Genomic DNA, 17,629 nt, shown 5'->3' on the forward strand with positions numbered 1-17,629 from the left:
TGTCACTCAGCCACTGCCTAATCCACTCAACAATATGGGAATCCATGCTCAATGACTGCAGTTTATTGATAAGTCTTCTATGTGGGACAGTGTCAAAAGCCTTACTAAAATCTAGATATGCAATGTCTACTGCACCTCCACCGTCTATTATTTTAGTCACCCAGTCAAAAAAATCTATAAGATTTGTTTGACATGATCTCCCTGAAGTAAACCCATGTTGTTTTTCATCTTGCAATCCATGGGATTTAAGATGTTCCACAATCCTATCCTTTAATAGGTTTTCCATTAATTTGCCTACTATTGATGTCAGACTCACTGGTCTATAGTTGCTCGGTTCCTCCCTACTACCTTTCTTGTGAATGGGCACGACATTTGCCAATTTCCAATCTTCCGGGACGACTCCTGTTACTAATGATTGGTTAAATAAATCTGTTAATGGTTTTGCCAGCTCACCACTAAGCTCTTTTAATAATTTTGGGTGTATCTCATCAGGACCCTGTGACTTATTTGTCTTCACTTTAGACAGCAATCTTAGAACGTCTTCCTCTGTAAAGACACATGCATCAAATGATTCATTAGTCATCCTTTCAAGTGGAGGTCATTCTCCTTTTTCTTCTGTAAAAACTGAACAGAAGTATTCATTAAGGCAGTCGGCTAGCCCTTTATTCTCTTCTACATACCTTCCGTCCTTTGTTTTTAATTTAGTTATTCCTTGTTTTAATTTCCTTTTTTCATTTATATATCTGAAGAATGTCTTATCCCCCTTTTTCATAGACTGAGCTAGTTTTTCTTCTGCCTGCGCTTTAGAAGTTCTTATAACTTGCTTGGCCTCTTTCTGCCTAATCTTGTAGATTTCCTTATCTTCATTGCTCTGGGTTTTTTTATAATTACAAAATGCTAGCTTTTTATTTTTAATGATTTGGGCCACTTCTGCTGAGTACCACAGTGGTCTCTTCCTTTTTTTGCTTTTACTGACAAGTCTAATGCAATTTTCTGTTGCCTTCAATAATGCACCTTTTAAGTAGTCCCATTTCTCCTGGACTCCATGTAATCCGTACCAGTCATCTCTTTATTGGGGTGCTGCTGAATTCTCTGGCTGGTGTCACTCTTTATTGGGGTTCTGCTGAATTCTCTGCCTGGTGTCACTCTTTATTGGGGTGCTGCTGAATTATCTGGCTGGTGTTACTCTTTATTGGGGTGCTGCTGAATTCTCTGACTGGTGTCACTCTTTATTGGGGTGCTGCTGAATTCTCTGACTGGTGTCACTCTTTATTAGGGTGCGGCTGAATTATCTGGCTGGTGTTACTCTTTATTGGGGTGCTGAATTCTCTGACTGGTGTCACTCTTTATTGGGGTGCTGAATTCTATGCCTGGTGTCACTCTATTGGGGTGCTGCTGAATTCACTGCTTGGTGTCACTCTTTATTGGGGTGCTGCTGAATTATCTGGCTGGTGTTACTCTTTATTGGGTGCTGCTGAATTCTCTGGCTGGTGTCACTCTTTATTGGGGTGCTGCTGAATTATCTGGCTGGTCTTACTCTTTATTGGGGTGCTGCTGAATTCTCTGGCTGGTGTCACTCTTTATTGGGGTGCTGCTGAATTCTCTGGCTGGTGTCACTCTTTATTGGGGTGCTGCTGAATTCTCTGGCTGGTGTGACTCTATTGGGGTGCTGCTGAATTCTCTGCCTGGTGTCACACTTTATTGGGGTGCTGCTGAATTCTCTGACTGGTGTCACTCTTTATTGGGGTGCTGCTGAATTCCTTTCTTTTATATTTGTACTGAGTGCGGATTTTACCATTCCTGGCATCACTGCTGATTGCCCCATTATTTTGGATAAGATGGCCCCCACCCTTCCAGTCCCATTGTTCTGAGCTTGGTGTTGTTACCCCAATTTTAGAAAAGTGATGTTTGATACCCCAATATTATGGGCCCCTTTATCCCTGCTGGGAGCTCAGCCTGTAACCCACTATGGGCCCCTTTATCCCTGCTGGGAGTTCAGCCTGTAACCCACTATGGGCCCCTTTATCCCCGCTGGGAGCTCAGCCTGTAGCCTACTATGGGCCCCTTTTTCCCCCTGGAAGCTCAGCCTGTAACCCACTATGGGCCCCTTTATCCCCGCTGGGAGCTCAGCCTGTAACCCACTATGGGCCCCTTTATCCCCGCTGGGAGCTCAGCCTGTAACCCACTATGGGCCCCTTTATCCCCGCTGGGAGCTCAGCCTGTAACCCACTATGGGCCCCTTTATCCCCGCTGGGAGTTCAGCCTGTAACCCACTATGGGCCCCTTTATCCCCGCTGGGAGCTCAGCTTGTAACCCACTATGGGCCCCTTTATCCCCGCTGGGAGCTCAGCCTGTAACCCACTATGGGCCCCTTTATCCCCGCTGGGAGCTCAGCCTGTAACCCACTATGGGCCCCTTTATCCCCGCTGGGAGTTCAGCCTGTAACCCACTATGGGCCCCTTTATCCCCGCTGGGAGCTCAGCCTGTAACCCACTATGGGCCCCTTTATCCCCGCTGGGAGCTCAGCCTGTAACCCACTATGGGCCCCTTTATCCCCGCTGGGAGCTCAGCCTGTAACCCACTATGGGCCCCTTTATCCCCGCTGGGAGTTCAGCCTGTAACCCACTATGGGCCCCTTTATCCCCGCTGGGAGCTCAGCCTGTAACCCACTATCCTCTGAGGAAGGCCCCAGCCTAGCCTTAGCCATTTGTACCCCCTGGGAATTCAGAAATCATTGGTTGTATTTTCAGTCCTGAAGTCCATGTTGGGGTTCTTTCAATCCGATCCCCGGATGTTCTCAGAGATTGGAGGCACCTCAGTAACACGGCTGACTTTCCTGCGGAGTCCTTCCCCAACTCATGGAGGGAATAGAAGAAAGAGCGGAAGGGATTGGATATCTCTTTATTTATATTCGGAGTTCTTATAACTATTATAGAGATAATAAAATTTTATTAACAAAACCCCCCAATGATAAAAACTATAAAAACTGAGAATTCCGGGAAATTCACATCTGGAGTCTTTTTTTAATTCTGGTAATTCGTCTTTCCACCTAAAATCATCGGATTTCTGGTAATATCGGTGTGTTCCCGCACCTTCATGGTGGAGTGTTCAGTCCCGCACAGCCTCTGCAGGAGATCGCACCCCCAGGCCATCTGCAGGAGATCGCACCCCCGGGCCATCTGCAGAGCCTCCCTCCGACGAAGCCCCCGGGGGTTCAGTTGAAAAGTTTGCTCCTTTGGAGAATGTCGGTGGCGGAGGTGAACTGACGCACTTCTCTTCTGAAGTCTCGCAGTTTGCGGAGCTCCTTCTGGTACAATGCCGACGTCGGCTTCTTCAGATAGCGCACTTCGTTCAGCAGCTTATCACACAGATAATGGAGCCACAGAACATTGGAGTGCGGCTTGTACAAGGACCAGCTGTTCCTGGAGGACCAAAAACACGACACCGGTTATATACAGCGCCTTGTAAAAGTATTCACACCCCCTGAAATCTCCCACATTTTCTCATGTTACACCCAGAAATGTATTTTATTGGGATTTTAAGTGATAGACGACACAAAGTGGCCATAATTGTGAAGTGGAAGGAAAATGATAAATGATACAAATAAATCTGTGAAAAGTGTGGCTGCATTTGTATTCACCCCCCGGAGTCAATACTTTGTAGAAGCGCCTTTCCCTGCAATTACAGCTGCGAGTCTTTTTGGGGATGTCTCTACCAGCTTTGCACATCTAGAGAGGACATTTCTCCCCATTCTTCTCTGCAGAATATCTCATCTCTGTCAGATTGGATGGAGAGCGTCTGTGAATTTTCAAGTCTTGCCACAGATTCTCAATGTGATTTAGGTCTGGACTGTGACTGGGCCATTCTAACACATGAAACCATTCCATTGTAGCTCTGGCTGGATGTTTCGGGTCGTTGTCCTGCTGGAAGTTGAATCTCCGCCCCAGTCTCAAGTCTTTTCTTCTAAGATTGTCCTGTATTTGGCTCCATCCATCTTCCCATCAACTCTGACCAGCTTCCCTGTCCCTGCTGAAGAAAACCATCCCCACACCATGATGCTTCCACCACCATGTTTCACAGTGGGGATGGTGTGTTCAGGGTGATGTGCAGTGTTAGTTTTCCCCCACACAGAGTTTTGGTCTCCTCTGAGCAGAGCTCCTTCTTCCACATGTTTGCTGTGTCCCCCACATGGCTTCTCCCAAACTGCAATCAGGACTTCTTATGGCTTTCTTCCACCAATGGCTTTCTTCTTCTCACTCTTCCATAAAGGGCAGATTTGTGGAGTGACGACTAATAGTTGTCCTGTGGACAGATTCTCCCACCTGAGCTGTGGATCTCTGCAGCTCCTCCAGAGTTCCCATGGGCCTCTTGGCTGCTTCTCTGATGAATGCTCTCCTTGCCCGGTCAGTTTAGGTGGACGGCCATGGCTTGGTAGGGGCCCGGCCGGTCAGTTTAGGTGGACGGCCATGTCTTGGTAGGGGCCCGGCCGGTCAGTTTAGGTGGACGGACATGTCTTGGTAGGGGCCCGGCCGGTCAGTTTAGGTGGACGGCCATGTCTTGGTAGGGGCCCGGCCGGTCAGTTTAGGTGGACGGCCATGTCTTGGTAGGGGCCCAGCAGAAGGAGGGAAGGCAGCCACAGCCATATCTGTGGGTCGGCCTCTATACCACCAGGGATCGGACTTGTCTTTAGGGGATTGGATAACACATCCAGGGACACCCGGATCCGTGAATTGGCATTTATTTGCTTATCTCTGGTAAGCAGGTTATTCTGGTGAAGGTCCTTAGTGGATCATTAGTCAACTTGAGTGATCCTTTACGCCTATCTACCCACATTATCTGGTAATTACATTAGGATATAGGTGTTGGCTTATCCTACGGCTTCTATTATTCATTTGGGATTGCTGTCATTGATTTGCCTATATATATCATTTATCTGGTAAGCAGCCTGTGATGGTGGTGGTCCTTACTAGCACTTTTCTTTTCTGACACACACGGGAGAGGTTTCATACAATTTTATACAGTATCACGCTATGTTTTTGTATTTGTTTTTCACTCCAACATTTATACCAGGGCTTGACAAATTTGCCTGAAATCTAGGAGCCAGCTAAAAAAGTTAGGAGCCAGTTTTTTTTTTTTAAACTAACAACCAAGCTTTATTTAATAAAACGGATACTAAATTTACACAAATACCACTAGAACCCCACTCTCCTCTATAGCACAATTGGATGGAAACAGACTGTCTCTCTTTTTCCATCCGATGCCATCTGATCCGATCACCGATCCATAGAGGAGAATGAGGGGTCCGATCAGGTCTGTCTGAAAAACTGTCAGGCGGACCCGATCAGACAGCCCGTGTGAAAGGGGCCTTCGGCTGTGGCACGGCGATAAGGAAAAAAAAAGATATAAAAAAAAAATATGATATATAATATATATATATAATAATTAAAAAAAAAAGAAAAAATGTATTATTTATTTTTTTTTTAATTTAAAAAATAAATTAATAATAATAAAAACACTCCCTGTCCACTTACCTTTAAGCAAAGGTAACTGGACAGAGAGATGAAGCCTGCAAAAACTTCCCATCTCCTTCCAAAGAGCAGATGAGAAGGAAGGCATTGAGAACATGCATTACTCCCAGCCACCACAAGAAGGCGCCAGTTCCCCTAGCCTCTCATCTCACAGAAGAAGGCCGAAAAGCCGGGGCCTCAATTTATGGATGGCGTGGAAGTCCGTGCACTCGGAAAAGAAGGTGGGGGCGCAAAAGGGACAGGACACCTCCTGAAGGGCCCCCCAGGCGCCAGGTTGCTAATTCTAGTCGCAAATGCGACCTGGCGCCCGGGGTTTGTCGAGGCCTGATTTATACAACTGTGATCTTGGGACGGCTATCGCTGGTGAGGAATCCTTCAGAGATTTTCATCTGGCTTGGCTATTTACATGCAAGGCTCAATATACTGCTACATTTGATAAGCAGTAATTTTATTCATTTTCTGCACGGGTGGATATTCGTTTGATTATTTGGACTTTTTGTGGATTTCATTATTCTCACACATATCAAAACAATTTTGGGACTTTTTGTTTGGACTCAATTTGATATATGTTTTGTGTCACTTAGCGCAGCTTCCTTTATCCCTGACCTGTCTGGGGTGTTCCTTGGCCTTCATGATGATGTTTGTTCACTAAGGTTCTCTAACAAACCTCTGAGGGCTTCACAGAACAGCTGTATTTATACTGAGATTAAATGACACACAGGTGGATTCTATTTACAAATTAGGTGACTTCTGAAGGCAATTGGTTCCTCTAGAATTTAATTAGGGACATCAGAGTAAAGGGGGGTGAATACAAATGCAGCCACACTTTTCACAGATTTATTTGTATCATTTATCATTTTCCTTTCACTTCACAATTATGGCCACTTTGTGTCGGTCTATCACATAAAATCCCAATAAAATACATTTACCTTTCTGGGTGTAACTTGACAAAATGTGGGAAATTTCAGGGGGTGTGAATACTTTTTCAAGGCACTGTAGAAACTTTACAGACTCATTCTACAAACACAGGAAAGCCAGAATACTGCAATATAATCAGAGAGAAGCCCCCCCCCCTCCCCAATGCCTATAAAAAAAAGGAGATCACTACAAAAAGAAAGAAAAGGATTTTTCCTACAACTTTCCTGTAAAATCCTTTTCTTGGAGAACATCACGGGACACAGATCCGGTAATAATGACTATCTGGGTTATACGCCACCTATAGGTGAATGGACACTGGCAACCAATAGACAGGAAGTTCTCCCATATAACTCCTCCCATACAGGAAGAACCTCAACAATGAAGATCCTGGAATAAGAGGGGAGGGACCTTTGTGTCCCGGGATGGACTCCAAGAAAAGGATTTTACAGGTAAGCTGTAGGAAAAATCCTATTTTCTTTATCGTACATCACGGGACACAGATCCGGTAATAATGACTATCTGGGTTATACGCCACCTATAGGTGAATGGACACTGGCAACCAATAGACAGGAAGTTCTCCCATATAACTCCTCCCATACAGGAAGAACCTCAACAATGAAGATCCTGGAATAAGAGGGGAGGGACCTTTGTGTCCCGGGATGGACTCCAAGAAAAGGATTTTACAGGTAAGCTGTAGGAAAAATCCTATTTTCTTTATCGTACATCACGGGACACAGAGCCGATAATAATGACTATCTGGGATGTCCTAAAGCAATGCCCTTGAGGGGAGGAGACACAGAATCCCATAACTGCCCCCCTGGGCAAAGAACACTAGGAACTTCTAGTGCTGCTTGCAACACGCTAATAATAAACCGAGTCCCTTCTCCGCCTCTAAGATCCACTTGGTCTTCAGTTCATACATTCACAAGGTATTATAAAGTAGCAGCTTTGTAAATCTGAGCCATAGATCCTGGATGATGAACTGCCCAAGCACCCACCCTCTAGTGAATGCAACAATCTTTCCTATGGAGTCTGAGGATTTGGAAGAAAGGAAGGTAAAACTATATCCTAGTTTAGGCAAAAAGGATGGATGAGGCCGAAGGACCACTTTATCCTGATGAAGGATCAAAAATGGTTCTCTACAGGAAAGAGCCGCTAAATCTGAGACCCTACTGGCCAAGGTTATTGCAACCAAAAAAATAGATTTTTGTAAAATCTTACCGTAAAATCCTTTTCTCTTAAGCTCATTGACAGACGCAGTCCTCTTGATTAATATCAAATTGGGTTATGCTGCCCTCTACAGGAGTAGGACTAGGCCGAAGGAAAACGTAGAAGGTAACACAATATCTTCATTCAGATGAAACTCCGACACCACCTTAGGAAGGATGGATTCGGACAAAGAACCACCTTATCCCTATGAACCACCAGATATGGGGAACGATAAGATAATGCGGCCAGTTCTGACACCCTGCGTGCAGAAGTAATGGCCACCAAGGCGGCCACCTTCTGGGATAACGTAAGCAAGGGAATCTCCCTGATATTTTCAAAGGGAGGTATCTGAAGAACCGACAATACCAAATTAAGATCCCAGGGCGGTAAAGGCACGCGCACTGGCGGAGCCAAGTGCTGCACCCCCTGGATGAAATTCCGCACCAAGGAATGGGTAGCCAAAGGTTTCTGAAAGAAAATTGCTAACGCTGAAACCTGACTAGACAGAAAAAAACTGACATCCTGTAGCAGGGAGAGAGAGGATATACCCTCTGGGACTGCCCCTAAGGTGTGGCCAGAACTTTTTCCTTCTGCCTAGTCCTACTCCTGTAGAGGGCAGCATAAACCAATTTGATATTAATCAAGAGGACTGCGTCTGTCAATGAGCGACAGAGAAAGACCAATTTCCTTACCAAGAATACCAAGGGAATCTGCCCGATAGGTTCTGCAGCACCGAGAGTACAAGATTCAGATCCCAAGGACACAGGGGTGGCTTAATTGGCGGGACCATGCGAATCACACCTTGCATAAATGTCCGCACCAAAGAGTGCATCGTCTCTGGAAATAAAAAAACCAACAAGGCTGAGACTTGACCTTTAATGGTCCCTAAGGGGAGGGGAACCCTTGGGGGAATCAAAAATGGAGAAAGATCTGGGAGTCTTGGTTGATGATAGATTAGGCAACAGCATGCAATGTCAAGCGGCAGCTGCCAAAGCCAGCAGAATATTAGCATGCATAAAGAAAGGGATGCATTCCAGAGATAAGACTATAATCCTTCCACTTTATAAAACTCTGGTCTGACCGCATCTGGAGTATTCTGTCCAGTTCTGGTCGCCAGTCCTCAGGAGGGATGTGTTGGAGCTGGAGAGAGTCCAGAGAAGGGCAACTAAACTAATTAGGGGATTGGAGGACATTAATTATGAAGAGCATCTGCAATCGCTCAATTTATTCTCCCTGGAGAAGAGACGTCTGAGAGGGGACATGATAGCAATTTATAAATATCTCAATGGGGATCTCGGCATAGAAAAAAAGCTGTTCAGTCGAAGGGATTGCATGAGGACTCAAGGGCATACAATGCGATTAGAGGAGAAGTGTTTAACCTCAGGCAACGTGGGGGGTTCTTTACTGTTAGGGCTACCAGATTGTGGAATTCTCTACCACAAGAGGTGGTTTCTGCGGGTAGTATGGTGGCTTTCAAAAGACTCTTAGACGTACATCTCAAGGATCAGAACATTCAGGGGTATGAGAGATGATTACGGCCACACACACCTACACAGGGGGAACTGGATGGACTATTGTCTTTATTCAACCTCACCTACTATGTAACTAATGCCAGTTTTAAGAGCCCCCATACCTGAATAAAAGCAAGAATTCTTCCAATGACATCCTTAGGAGGATACCATTTCTTGGATTCACACCAAGAAATATAGGATTTCCAAACTCTATAATGGATTCTCCTAGAGACCGGTTTCCTGGCATTAATCAATGTAGCCAAAACCATGCCCGAGATCCTTCAAGATTCTGGTTTCAATAGCTTGGCTGTCAAATTCAGTGACCATAAAACAGGATGGAATATGGGACCTCAGGAGAGCAGATCTGGACAACATGGAAGCAACTATGGCTCCCCCATGGCCTCTGCAAACCAAGGCCTCCTGGGCCACGCAGGAGCCACCAGGATCACCGGCTTCCCTTCCACTTGAATTCTGCTCAACAACCGTGGCAGAAGTTGGATGGGAGGAAATGCATACATAAGGCTGAATTGTGACCAAGGAGTAACTAAGGCATCTGTTCCGGTAGCGATCGGATCCATGGTTCTGGACACAATTGTCCAGCTTGTTGTTGAACCTGGATGCCAATAGATGTACGTCGGGTGTACCCCAATGTTGACAGATCAGCGGAAACACCTCAGGATACAAGGACCAATCCCCTGGGCACAATTTCTGGCAACTTAGAAAGTCTGCCTGCCAATTGTCCACCCCCAGGATGAATATTGCTGACAAACATGGAACATACCTCTCTGCCCATGTCAGAGTCCGCAACCTGCTTGTCCAATGACACAGCGCCAAACGGGCTGCCCTGGTTTCCAAGATGTTGATGGGCAAGAGTCTCTGTACCCGAGACCAAGTCCCCTGGACTGAAAGATCCTCCAAGACAGCCCCCCAAAGCATCTGTGGTTACAACCTTCATGGTTACTGGCAAAAAAGATTTTCCTTTGCTTAGGTTGATGAGAAACCATCCACCAAGACAGATCCTGCCTGACCCTCGGGGGAAGAGACATAGGAGAGACCAACGCTTGGACCTTTGTGTTCCAAGCAGAGAGAATACTGTTCTGAAACAGTCTGGAGTGGAATTGAGCAAAAGGAACTAAATCAAAAGAGGCCCAATAGTATCATGCATAGTCGTATGACGGGAAACTTTTTCCTCCCTACAAACCGAACCAGACTTCTTAGGGCTACAACCTTTTTTGATGGCAAAATAACTTTTGCCTGTTGAGAACAAGACCCAGATATTCCAAGACTGGAACAGGTTTTAAGGTTGATTTCTCTAGATTGATAATCCAACCCAAATCCTCTAGGCACTGGATCGTTAGGGATACGTCTTGTGTTAGCCCTAAGCATGAACGATTCTTTAACAGTAGGTCGTTCAGGTAACCCATGACAGAGACACCTCGGGGCCTTAAAAAGGCGAACACCGGGGCCAAGTTTTTTGTAAACACCTGGGGAGCTTTAGCCAGACTGAACAGTAGAGCTACAAACTGGAAATGGCACTGTCCTACTGCAAACCGCAGGACCTCTGAGGGAGCCTGAAAGATTGGTACATGGAGGTATGCATCCTTCATGTCTAGGGAAGCCAGAAAATCTTCTCTTCCTAGAGAGGCTACCACAGAGCTGGTTGATTCCATGCGAAAAAGACCGAACGGTCAGATACTGGTTCAGAGCTTTGAGATCTAGAATGGGTCTTACCTCGCCATTTGGTTTTGGCACTGTAAAGAGGTTTGAGTAAAAACCTGTGAACCTTTCGCTAGTTGGAACCTCCACAATCACGTCCTGTACCCACAAATATTCCGGGGCTAGAACAAGGACTTCCTTTTTACTGGGCACACAGGACATTTGAACCCAAAAACTGAGAAGGAGGAAACTCTCTGAACTCAATCATGTAGCCCCGTGCCACTGTGGACAAGACCCACCGGTCCTGCACCACTCCCCTCCAAGTTTCTGAGAATTGTAGGAGCCCCCCCCCCCCCACCGAAACCAGAGGGGGGCGCCCCCTTATAAAGGAGGATTTGGAACCTGCTTTAATGGGCCTTTGGACCCAAGGTTTTTTCTGACCTTGATTTTGAGGTCTTCTAACCCCTGACGGCTGAGGCCATCAGAACTGCCTAGAAGAGGATATGGACCCTAACACTTGGAGCTTTAAAAGATGGAGGTTTAACCCTTCTTTTACCGGCACAAATGTGCTTTTCCACCTATAATTTTCTGGATATATTTATCCTCACCAAAGAGACGTTCCCCATGGAAAGGAAAAGCTGTCAGAAGGTAATTCTGAGGACCAATTCTTAAGCCACAGAACTCTGCACATATCAACAGAGAGAAGAACAACTCGGAAAATCTATTGGATAGAATCCTTATGGGCATCAACCACAAATCACAAAGCGTGAGGGAACTCCGCCAAATCTTCAGAAGATTCCCCTGGAATAGGCAGACTTCTAGTCACCCTTTTTATAGCGATCCTTTAACCACTTTACCTCTGCTCACAGTAATATTACTGCGGCAGAGTGGCTCGTTATCGTCTGACGACGTAGTACTACGTCGTCAGACACTCCCCCTTCTGGGCGGCGCTTGCGCGCCGCCGGAGGCTCGCTCCTGCTGTTTTCATTCACAGCGGGAGTCGGGCCAGGGGAGGAGCAGCGGCGATCGCCGCTGCTCTGCCCCGATCGTCGGGGATCGAGTCTGGAGATCCGCCCGCTGTGTGTAAACACAGCGGGCGGATCTCCATAGTGACAGGGAGTGACAGATCGGAGTGTTCAGCATAGCTGGACATCCGATCTGTCCATGACTCACTCAGTCACCTCCCCCCCTACACGTCAGTAAGCACCAGGCATACATTAACCCCTCCCTCTCCAATAAAATTAACCCCTTCCCTGCCAGTGTCATTTTTACAGTAACAGTGCATATATATAGCACTGATTACTGCAGTGATGTCACTGGTACCCCCAAAAGTGTAAAAAATGTCAGTCAAGGGTCCGATCTGTCCGCCGCAATGTCGCAGTCCCGCAAAAAAAAAATCGCAGATCGCCGCCATTACGCGTTAAAAAAAAAACACCAAAAATGACAGAAATCTTTCCCTTTGTTAGTAAACGCAATAACTTTTGCGCAAACCAATCAAAATACGCTTATTGCGATTTTTTTTACCAAACATAGGTAGCAGAAAACAAATTGGCCAAAAATTTTTAAAAAAATTGGTTTTTACATCTTTTTTGGGGGGAATTTCATATAAAAAAATGTTAAAAATATTGTTATTTTTTCAAAATAAATGCTCTTTTTTTGTTTATAGCGCTAAAAGTAAAAATCGCACAGGTGATCAAATACCACCAAAAGAAATCTCTGTTTGTGGGAAAAAAAGGACGTAAATTACGTTTGGGTACGGCGTCGCACGACCGCGCAATTGTCTGTGGCCTGGACGGAAGACAGCAAAATCCTCCGGTGGTAAAGTGGTTAAGGACTGGCAAACACCTAGAACCGCTATAGATGGTTGAATAGCAGAGCCAGCAACGGCAAAGCAAGCGTTAAGTAGGGATTCCAACTTTTTATCTGCTGGATCTCCAAGGATCGAGGCAATTAGCATATATGCATGCAGTTCAAGGCAACTAAGCTTTTATGCAATATGCGTTTACGGAAGCATGTAAGCATGCGTTTTATGCAATATGCGTTAATGCAAACAGGTGTTCCCATGAAAACATGCATCCACGTAATTAGCAAGTATGCGTTTATGCAAACATGTAAGTAAGCATGAGTTCATGCAAACACGCACCTATGCAAGCAGGCAGACGTGTTTTATGTAAGTAAGCAGGCATGTAACATGTTTATTATGCTGCACTCGGTCCCATCTGATTTTTCAGGATACGCCAAGCAAATTGACACCAATACAGCCTTAATATTGCTTTAAAAAAGCCTAAAAATAAGTTCCTGCAGACCAAATGCACGCTATTCTGGAGACATAACTCCTTAAAGTGCACTGATACCCGTACAGGGGTGTATCCACAGACAGTACACGCCCCCTGGATTAGGCAGTAAGTATACAAATATACCTTTATGCCTTGACTGGTCACCTGACTCTCCCATAGAAATGTAGCTATGGGCTGACGTTCTGTCTCAGAGGCCTTGCTCATCCTTCAGCCCACATGGTCCCCAAAAAATGGCCGTCCTACTTCTGGTCTATACAGGAGTAGGCCATACTGAGCGAACCTTCGCCCTCTAGTGGCTGGAGGAGACACCGCAGTCCAATACTCCTGAGAAGTACACAGGCCATGCACTGTACACTGCCCTCAGTGGCCACTGGGAGAAAGACCAGAACGACAGATCTCTCTTACCAGTCCGGGGCAGGATCCTTAGAGGTCCCAAACTTCACCCATCATGGCGGGCTTTGTTAGTCAGTGGACCTTCAAGGACTGGGCCCCCCTTTTTAATGGGTTCAACACCCTTGGACACGTAGAGCACCCCCGCTGGCAAACTCCTTGGGATAATAACTAACCAGGGTTCCATTTATCAGGGTCCAGCGCCCAGATGGGTCTCATTACAGGTAAAACCTCAGGTCTTCTTAGCCGAGGCTCGGGCACCATCCTTTTAGCGCTTAGCCATTCGAATGGATCCAATCAGAACGCCCCTAAACTAGGACATCATTCTTAGGATTGAAGAGCTTTAACAGCCATGACCACCACCTCCAAGACACTGGCGAAAAAACTGAGGTTCTCCCTGTATGGGAGGAGTTATATGTGAGGAACTTTCTGTCTATTGGTTGCCAGCGTCCAATCACCTAACTGTAGTGTATAACCCAGATAATCATTATTACCTTCTTTGTGTCCCGCGATGTACGATAAAGAAACTGTCCCTGGAAAATCTGCAGCTGAAGTCTAGAACCCAAGCAACCCTACAGCTGCTGTCTGCACCCCCCTGCCCCCCTAAAGGCACTTTACTATCAGCAACCTGCAGCCACTCTGTGCAATCAGCAGTTGTGGTCCTAAGGTCCTATGGTTGGGTTTTTTTGTGTTGGTTGAACCAGACGGATTTGTGTCTTTTTTCAACCTGGCTAACTATGTAACTATGACTACGCCCTGATATAGGTGCCCCCCGCCCACCCCCGAACCCACCCTGGCCGCCCTACAGTCACTCTTCAAAGTCCAGGCCAACTGACTGAAATCCTCTACAGACCTCAGCCCCTCCATACATCCGCAGACCTCGGCACCCCCATACATCTGCAGGCCCCGGGACCCCCATACATCTGCAGGCCCGGGACCCCCATACATCTGCAGGCCCCGGCACCCCCCATACATCTGCAGGCCCCGACACCCACCATACATCTGCAGGCCCCGACACCCCCCCAGACATCTGCAGACCTCGGCACCCCCATACATCTGCAGGCCCCGGCACCCCCATACATCTGCAGGCCCCGGGACCCCCCAGACATCTGCAGGCCCCGGCACCCCCCAGACATCTGCAGGCCCCGGCACCCCCCAGACATCTGCAGGTCCCGGCACCCCCATAAATCTGCAGGCCCCGGCACCCCCCAGACATCTGCAGGCCCCGGCACCCCCCAGACATCTGCAGGCCCCGGCACCCCCCAGACATCTGCAGGTCCCGGCACCCCCATAAATCTGCAGGCCCCGGCACCCCCCAGACATCTGCAGGTCCCGGCACCCCCCAGACATCTGCAGGTCCCGGCACCCCCATAAATCTGCAGGCCCCGGCACCCCCCAGACATCTGCAGGTCCGGCACCCCCATACATCTGCAGGCCTCGGCCTTTTAGTAAAGGATAGAATATCCCTCTCTATAGGTTGCTCTCTAATCTAACCTACCTTTGTTCACCATCGGCAGGGACCCAACAGCCAAATCTACAGAACATGGCAAAGTTCTCTACCGTCTCTGACAAGGTAATGAAGTCACTCTCCAGAGTCCCCGGGGAACTCTACCCCCACACTCTATGACCCTCGGCAATGCCTTGACAGTTCCCAGTCATCCTTCATCTATGGGCCACGGCCCGCTGAAAAGATGCCTCTCCTATGATCTAGTTGAGTAGACAGTGAATGGAGGCGGCCATGACGTTTATGAATCAGATAAATTGGTAATGTTGCTTCACAAATGTTAAATAACTCTTTGAATGAACTTACTGGTTCTCCTCTCGCATCTTCCGATAGACATCGAACTGCAAATCCCCCTCCCCCAGGAACAGGTCCTCATCCGTAGACAAATCACAGAATACGGTAAGTCCATCTGCAAAAGATAGTAAGATGAGCTTTCGCAAGACGCGAGGTGGTCTACCGGGACACTCTAGAGGAAGGGGGGGAGCAAGGTGGTCTCCCAGGACACTCTAGAGGAAGGGGGGGAGCAAGGTGGTCTACCGGGACACTCTGGAGGAAGAAGGGGGGAGCAAGGTGGTCTCCCGGGACACTCTGGAGGAAGAAGGGGAGGAGCAAGGTGGTCTCCCGGGACACTCTGGAGGAAGAAGGGGGGGAGCAAGGTGGTCTCCCGGGACACTCTGGAGGAAGAAGGGGGGGAGCAAGGTGGTCTCCCGGGACACTCTGGAGGAAGGGGGGAGCTAGGTGGTCTCCCGGGACACTCTGGAAGAAGAAGGGGGGGAGCAAGGTGGTCTCCCGGGACACTCTGGAGGAAGGGGGGGAGCTAGGTGGTCTCCCGGGACACTCTGGAGGAAGGGGGGGAGCTAGGTGGTCTCCCGGGACACTCTAGAGGAAGGGGGGGAGCAAGGTGGTCTCCCAGGACACTCTAGAGGAAGGGGGGGAGCAAGGTGGTCTACCGGGACACTCTGGAGGAAGAAGGGGGGAGCAAGGTGGTCTCCCGGGACACTCTGGAGGAAGAAGGGGAGGAGCAAGGTGGTCTCCCGGGACACTCTGGAGGAAGAAGGGGGGGAGCAAGGTGGTCTCCCGGGACACTCTGGAGGAAGAAGGGGGGGAGCAAGGTGGTCTCCCGGGACACTCTGGAAGAAGAAGGGGGGGAGCAAGGTGGTCTCCCGGGACACTCTGGAGGAAGGGGGGGAGCTAGGTGGTCTACCGGGACACTCTAGAGGAAGGGGGGGAGCAAGGTGGTCTCCCGGGACACTCTAGAGGAAGGGGGGGAGCAAGGTGGTCTCCCAGGACACTCTAGAGGAAGGGGGGGAGCAAGGTGGTCTACCGGGACACTCTGGAGGAAGAAGGGGGGAGCAAGGTGGTCTCCCGGGACACTCTGGAGGAAGAAGGGGAGGAGCAAGGTGGTCTCCCGGGACACTCTGGAGGAAGAAGGGGGGGAGCAAGGTGGTCTCCCGGGACACTCTGGAGGAAGAAGGGGGGGAGCAAGGTGGTCTCCCGGGACACTCTGGAGGAAGGGGGGAGCTAGGTGGTCTCCCGGGACACTCTGGAAGAAGAAGGGGGGGAGCAAGGTGGTCTCCCGGGACACTCTGGAGGAAGGGGGGGAGCTAGGTGGTCTCCCGGGACACTCTGGAGGAAGGGGGGGAGCTAGGTGGTCTCCCGGGACACTCTGGAGGAAGGGGGGGAGCTAGGTGGTCTCCCGGGACACTCTGGAGGAAGGGGGGGAGCAAGGTGGTCTCCCGGGACACTCTGGAGGAGGGGGGGGGGGGTAAGGTGGTCTCCCGGGACACTCTGGAGGAAGAAGGGGAGGAGCAAGGTGGTCTCCCGGGACACTCTGGAGGAAGGGGGGAGCTAGGTGGTCTCCCGGGACACTCTGGAGGAAGAAGGGGGGGAGCAAGGTGGTCTCCCGGGACACTCTGGAGGAAGAAGGGGGGGAGCAAGGTGGTCTCCCGGGACACTCTGGAGGAAGAAGGGGGGGAGCAAGGTGGTCTCCCGGGACACTCTGGAGGAAGGGGGGGGTAAGGTGGTCTCCCGGGACACTCTGGAGGAAGAAGGGGAGGAGCAAGGTGGTCTCCCGGGACACTCTGGAGGAAGAAGGGGAGGAGCAAGGTGGTCTCCCGGGACACTCTGGAGGAAGGGGGGAGCTAGGTGGTCTCCCGGGACACTCTGGAGGAAGAAGGGGGGGAGCAAGGTGGTCTCCCGGGACACTCTGGAGGAAGAAGGGGGGGAGCAAGGTGGTCTCCCGGGACACTCTGGAGGAAGAAGGGGGGGAGCAAGGTGGTCTCCCGGGACACTCTGGAGGAAGAAGGGGGGGAGCAAGGTGGTCTCCCGGGACACTCTGGAGGAAGAAGGGGGGGAGCAAGGTGGTCTCCCGGGACACTCTGGAGGAAGAAGGGGGGGAGCAAGGTGGTCTCCCGGGACACTCTGGAGGAAGAAGGGGGGGAGCAAGGTGGTCTCCCGGGACACTCTGGAGGAAGAAGGGGGGGAGCAAGGTGGTCTCCCGGGACACTCTGGAGGAAGAAGGGGGGGAGCAAGGTGGTCTCCCGGGACACTCTGGAGGAAGAAGGGGGGAGCAAGGTGGTCTCCCGGGACACTCTGGAGGAAGAAGGGGGGAGCAAG

General features: G+C 49.2%; 1 protein-coding gene across 1 annotated transcript in view; it reads right to left on the reverse strand.

Moving 5' to 3' along the window:
- Positions 1–3,214: 3,214 nt before the first annotated feature.
- HASPIN (histone H3 associated protein kinase) overlaps positions 3,215–17,629 on the reverse strand; it is a gene marked incomplete at its 3' end in the record, with an annotated part of 88,426 nt that continues 74,011 nt past the window's right edge. Inside the window, exons 13-14 of the mRNA XM_082258341.1 lie at positions 15,320–15,422; positions 3,215–3,422 (exon numbers count right to left, since the gene is read on the reverse strand). Coding sequence (XP_082114467.1) covers positions 3,215–3,422; positions 15,320–15,422 — 311 coding nt within the window. The remainder of the gene's footprint in view (positions 3,423–15,319; positions 15,423–17,629) is intronic.

The sequence above is a fragment of the Pelophylax lessonae genome (assembly GCF_965119305.1).
Source record: "Pelophylax lessonae genome assembly, chromosome: 5".
NCBI lineage: Eukaryota > Metazoa > Chordata > Amphibia > Anura > Ranidae > Pelophylax > Pelophylax lessonae.